The sequence below is a fragment of the Erpetoichthys calabaricus genome, chromosome 4 (genome assembly GCF_900747795.2).
Source record: "Erpetoichthys calabaricus chromosome 4, fErpCal1.3, whole genome shotgun sequence".
Taxonomy (NCBI): Eukaryota; Metazoa; Chordata; class Cladistia; order Polypteriformes; family Polypteridae; genus Erpetoichthys; species Erpetoichthys calabaricus.
In genome coordinates, this window is record NC_041397.2 from 319,574,460 (window position 1) to 319,580,459 (window position 6,000).

General features: G+C 40.5%; 1 protein-coding gene across 1 annotated transcript in view; it reads right to left on the minus strand.

Annotated features, from left to right (window-relative positions):
• The window catches only part of LOC114641131 (uncharacterized), a 112,784-nt gene that overhangs the window by 51,238 nt on the left and 55,546 nt on the right, over window positions 1-6,000 (minus strand). Inside the window, exons 8-9 of the mRNA XM_051925834.1 lie at window positions 3,798-3,815; window positions 2,298-2,506 (exon numbers count right to left, since the gene is read on the minus strand). Coding sequence (XP_051781794.1) covers window positions 2,298-2,506; window positions 3,798-3,815 — 227 coding nt within the window. The remainder of the gene's footprint in view (window positions 1-2,297; window positions 2,507-3,797; window positions 3,816-6,000) is intronic.

Below are 6,000 nucleotides of genomic sequence, written 5' to 3' on the forward strand. Positions count from 1 at the left end.
AACAGGAACACTTTCTGAAGCCTTAAGGACAAACTCCATCCATCCATTTTCCAACCCGCTGAGTCCGAACAAAGGGTCACGGGGGTCTGCTGGAGCCAATCCCAGCCAACACAGGGCACAAGGCAGGAACCAATCCTGGGCAGGGTGCCAACCCACCGCAGTAAGGACAAACTGAAAAGGTTAACAAGGACACCACAAAGTTGGTCAGCACAGGCCTTAGGAACTTGAAGATCCATCTGGTCCTGCAGCTTTCCTGTGTGTAGCTTCCTCAGTTGTCTCCTTACTTGGCCTTCAGCTATGGACACTCCACACTGATGGTAAGAGGTGGACTTGTCACTGGGCATTCCAGTTGATAATAATAATAATAATACATTTTATTTATATAGCACCTTTCCCATACTCAAGGCACTTACAGAATATAATAAAGAATGGCAGAATATACAGTATATAGCATTGTACAAACCAGATAAATAAATAAAGAAGATTAAGACAGTAAATTCTGAAAAAAAAAATAGACAACATAATTGATGGTCTAGCACACACACATACAGGTTACATGAGCATCTTGACATGGAGGTAAACTGAGAGAAGGGTAATAAAGTCAAGTAGAGCTAAAAGCCTTCCTGAACAGATGAGTTTGGAGTTGTTTTTTAAAAGAATTCATGGAGTCAGCTGACCTGATTAATTTCGGTAGGTCATTCCAGAGTTTGGGTGCTATACAGCTGAAGGCCCTGTCACCCATGGAGTGTAGATTAGTGAGGGGCACAACAAGATTACCAGAATCAGAGGACCTTAGTGGGCGGGCAGGCACATAGTGATGGAGAAGGTCACTGATGTAGTTTGGTGTGAGGGAGTTGTTGATATAGAAGGGATGGTTTGGGGAGGCTGTTATTGGAAGAGGGTGGCAGTGGGAAGCAAAAATCTTATTAAAAAATTGGTTACAAAAATTTACTGAACCTCAGACTTTTTAGAGATCCCATTCAGCTCTGCAAGGACCTGAAAACAGTTTGTCACTTCCAGTGCTGGGCTTGATGACCCTGGACAGTTTACACTTTACCTTGCACCTTGTGATCATGACCCACCTATCTCTACCTGTCTGGGAGAGGACTTCTGTTCTGTTTCTCCGATGTAAAACCCTCATCCTCATCTACTGTTCACCTCTGTTATAGCACATCTTTAATTGAAAATAGCAGTGTCAGATCGGGGGAAGTGTGAACCTGACTGAGAGAATAAAACTGAATAAAAAAAAAAACAAAAAAAAAAACAAAAAACAAAAGCGCTAACCTTTACAAGTACCATAAATTAACACCGGCTGTTACAGACTCAAATCAAATGTATGTTTTTATTCTATAGTAGTAACAATAAGAGCAGCTCACTACTCAAAAAGGTAAATCTAGGAAGGAGCTGGAATCAAACCTGCAACCGCTTGATTATGTTGTACCCTAACCCGATTTCTTTTTTTATCGGTTATAGCCTTGAATAAAAGCGCTCTTGTTTTGTTATACCTTTTATGAAAGTGTTTATTTGATATTTGGACTTCAGTCCTCAAGCATTATACACTTCATGTCAAAATTTTGTCATTTGTACTATAACATGTAAAAAGGTTCTGTTTTAGCTATGTGTTCCAACATTTCTTGCCTTGCATTTCCTGTCATCCTACATTTACACAGATTGCTGTAGACATGGAATACACATGAAATGCATGTGCACCAAATAACAATATATTATTTACCCTGTACAACTCCAGGCACTACACAGCCTGATAAACAGACTTGAGCTGGGAAGACCTTTTGTCTGACTTGAGCTGCAGTGGTGGGTTGATGGGATAGCAGACTGCACGCTATGTGTGCTGATCGACACCTTTGCAAAACAAAAAATGCTAATAGAGAGGTGTGAAGGAATTTAAGATGGACTGGGATATGATTTTTTTTTTTGCACGTTTCAGGGATTCTAGTCTTAAAGTAAATATCCCATTAACTTCTGAATATCACATTGGGATATACAAATATTAAATTAGTAACAAATATCCATTTCCTCAGTTGATTGATCAGGGTTTCAGAACTGTAAACTGTTGTTTCATCTAAAAAAACAAAAGATGCTGGTGCCTTTACAACATTTTTTACTCTTTTTCTTTTAGCAACATATTTTCCAGGTGCCTCTGTAGATGTGCTGCCGATTCTGAAATCAAAAGTGAGAATCACAACAAACAGAACTAAAAACAAATCACATGTACTGGTCCCTTATACCAGACCCTAACTGTAGGCCAGTTTAAATGGACCCCACAAAGGCTCTCCTACCTTTGCCTCATCATTGGTGAGAATCTTCTTCCTGACCAGGCTCTCCAGGATGTTTGTCATCTTAGCTTTAATCAGATAGGCCAGGCAGGGCCTGAAGTACTCGGTGATCTTGAGGAGTTCTTCATGACGGTAACTTCTGAGAACCTTAGGAATGGTCTGCAAATACTCAGGGTTGCAAGTCAGACCAACACAAACCTTCATAGCTGTAACTAGAAGAGTCAAGATGAAGATAAGCAGATTAAAGTTCTCTGTAGCCGAGTATAATTATGAAATCATAGAGAAACCAAACTAAATAACAGAGGTGAGCAGGTGAAAAAGGAAACTACAAGAGCCAAGATAGCAGCCAAACTTTCCATACCTGCTAAGCCTTCATGCAGCTCCGCTGTGGTCAGGCCGGACATTATTGGTTGGCAGATGGTGGTGAGCACACAATACTTTGGAACTGTGGAACTGTGCTAGAGGGTAGTGTAATTTCTTATATCCTGCACTCAGTAAATACTCATGTAATCTGAGATCCTCAAGGTAACGAGATCAGCAACTGGAGTCTAAGTTTCACATGCCCTCTGACTAGATGTCATGTAGTGTGCAGCTCCCTTAAACTGACCAATGGACTCATAGTTTCCTGTCTTTCAATGAAGGGTCTTCATCTTTAGCCTACAGTTCATCTAACTTGCAGCTCAGAATGGTCTGCTGTCAGCTTTGTCTTCTCTCTGTTATCTCCAAAGGGTTTAAATGATGTGCCTGTGTATGCCAACATATGGAGGGCTGTCTACCCTGCCATCATGGAGGTAATGAACGTGCAGTCAAGAAAAGGAAGAGACACATGGTAGAAACCAAGCGGTCCTCCAAGACCACCGCTGCATGGGTAAAAGAAGCTGACACAATTTATTGGACTTGTTGCATATTATTTGAAAAGTTTAAACTATGGAAACAGCCAGATTATTTTAAATTTAAGTGTACTTTTAAAAAAGTGTATCGATGTATTTGATTAATGTAGGACAGTTTTCAAATTGTTGCATGGACTACTTCGTAACGCCGGCACCATAGGACAGAAGAGCTTGGTCCAAATAAAACATGGTGGGCACCATGAAAAGATCAACAATCAGATCTTTTTAATTTTTAGAAAACTGCACAGTTTTATTCTCTACAACATCCTAAGCAACTGTAGTTTTTATTTTCCTGTCGTCCCTGGCCATCTGACCATAATTTGTAATTGAGCTAGACATTTTGACTCTCAGCTGTTATAAAGAAGTATGCTTGAGTTTCTACTTTTGTAACTTGCTATTATCATTGTAAAGCACTTTGCACTTCTGCCATGTCTGAGAATGTGTGATAGAAAGAAATGACGGTGTGAGTTTGTCATTTACGTGTCTTGTGGTCCCGTGATGTGCGACTCCAGGGCCTTTTGTCAAACTTCCCAGTTACTTCTGAGTTTTTATTGTAGGCGAGATAATTAATTAATGGATACTAACCCATGTGAGGAGACTGTGCTGCACATACCTGGAGCTTTGATCTTCTCTGTGGGGGAAAAAGAGAAATTCCCAAGTTAGTGTGTGCATCTTCATCAAACTCACATTAGCACAAGATGTTCTCTCTTTGCACTCTTAAATATTTCACTGCTGAAGCCCCCTGACTGTTTACATCAATGCTGCCAGGTTTAATTCCCTCTAGTAGACCGCAGTTCTTTGCTCTTTCATAAACTCCTCCATGACATCGTTATCCATCTTCACAAATCACTTCCAGTTGCTTCAGACGTACAGATGCATCTCAATAAATTAGAATATCATAAAAAAGTTAATTTATTTCAGTAATTCATTTCAAAAAGTGAAACTCCTATTATATAGATTGATCACACAGAGTGATATATTTCAAGTGCTTATTTCTTTTCATTTTTATGATTATGACCTACAGGTAATGAAAACTCAAAATTCAGTATCTTGGAAAATTAGTATATTATATAAGACCAATAAAAAATTATTTTTAATACAGAAATGTTGGCCTACTGAAAAGCATGTCCATGTATGCATTCAATACTTGGTCGGGGCTCCTTTTCTATGAATTACTGCATTAATGCAGTGTGGCATGGAGGCGAGAAGCCCAGGATGCTTTGATAGTGGTCTTCAGCTCGTCTGTGTTGTTGGGTCTGGTGTGTCTCATCTTCCTCTTGACACTACCCCATACATTCTCTACGTGGGTTTTGGTCAAGCAAGTTTGCTGGCCATTCGAGCCCAGTGATACCATGGTCATTAAACCAGATATTGGTACTTTTGGCAGTGTGGGCAGGTGCCAAGCCCAGTTGGAAAAAGAAACCAGCAACTCCATAAAGTTTGTCAGCAGAGGGAAGCATGAAATGCTCTAAAATTTCTGGTAGATGGCTACGCTGACTTTGGACTTGAACACAGTGGACCAACACATGGCTCCCCAAATCATCACTGGCTGTGGAAACTTCACACTGGATCTCAAGCAACTTGAATTCTGTGCCTCTCCACTCTTCCTCCAGACTCGGGGACCTTGATTTCAAAATGAAATGCAAAATTGAATTTCATCTGAAAAGAGGACTTTAGACAACTGAGCAAAAGTCCAGTCTGTTTTCTCCTTAGCACAGGTAAGACGCTTCTGATTTTGTCTCTGGTTCAGGAGTGGCTTGACACCAGGAATGCAGTGACAGTGGTAGCCCACGTCCTGGATATGTCTGTGTGTGGTGGCTCTTGAAGCACTGATTCCAGCCACACTCCTCACCTTGGGAATCTCCCCCAAATTCTTGAATGGGCTGTGCTTCACAATCTCTCAAGGCTGCTGAGAATCTATGGGGTATTATCAAGAGGAAGATGAGAGACACCCGACCCAACAATGCAGATGAGCTGAAGGCCGCGATCAAAGCATCCTGGGCTTTCATAACACCTCAGCAGTGCCACCAGCTGATCGCCTCCATGCCACGCCACATTGATGCAGTAATTCATGCAAAAGGAGCCACAACCAAGTATTTAGAGTGTAAATGGACATACTTTTCAGTAGGCCAATATTTCTGTCTTAAAAAGTATTTTTTATTGATCTTATGTAATATTCTAATTTTCTGAGATACTGAATTTTGAGTTTTCATTACGTGTAGACCATAATCAGCAAAATGAAAAGAAATAAACACTTGAAAAATATCACTCTGTCTATTGAATGTATATGAGTTTCACTTTTTAAAATCAAATTACTGAAATAAATTAACTTTTTGATGATATTCTAATTTATTGAGATGCACCTGTATTTGACATTCAAGCACTTCAAATCTGTCCGAGCAGCACTGAGGCACCAGAACCCTGCAGGTCCCTCATGCTAGAGATATTTAGCTAAGCTTGTGTGGGCCATTACCATAGCTATCTAATCAGTAAACTAATCAGAGGAAACTACAGATGTGCTCAAAATATTTAAAACCCTCTGATTCTTCTGCCTATTCACCCCTCATTTTGGATTTTTGAACACTAGTATTGGTGTCATTGCGTACCTGTGAACTCAGTGAAGGCTGCCACACAAACTGAACTGAATTGCATTGCATTGCATTTCCTTGCTTGGCGTGAGTTTAACGCAATTTAAATTGCCATTCGTCCAATTCACATCAACTCTGATTCTGTTCCTACTAGGGGGCTCCGCCCCCTGCTCGCTTCGCTCGCCAACCCCTGGTGTTGGGACATGACAAAGAGTGAGATGTATGAAC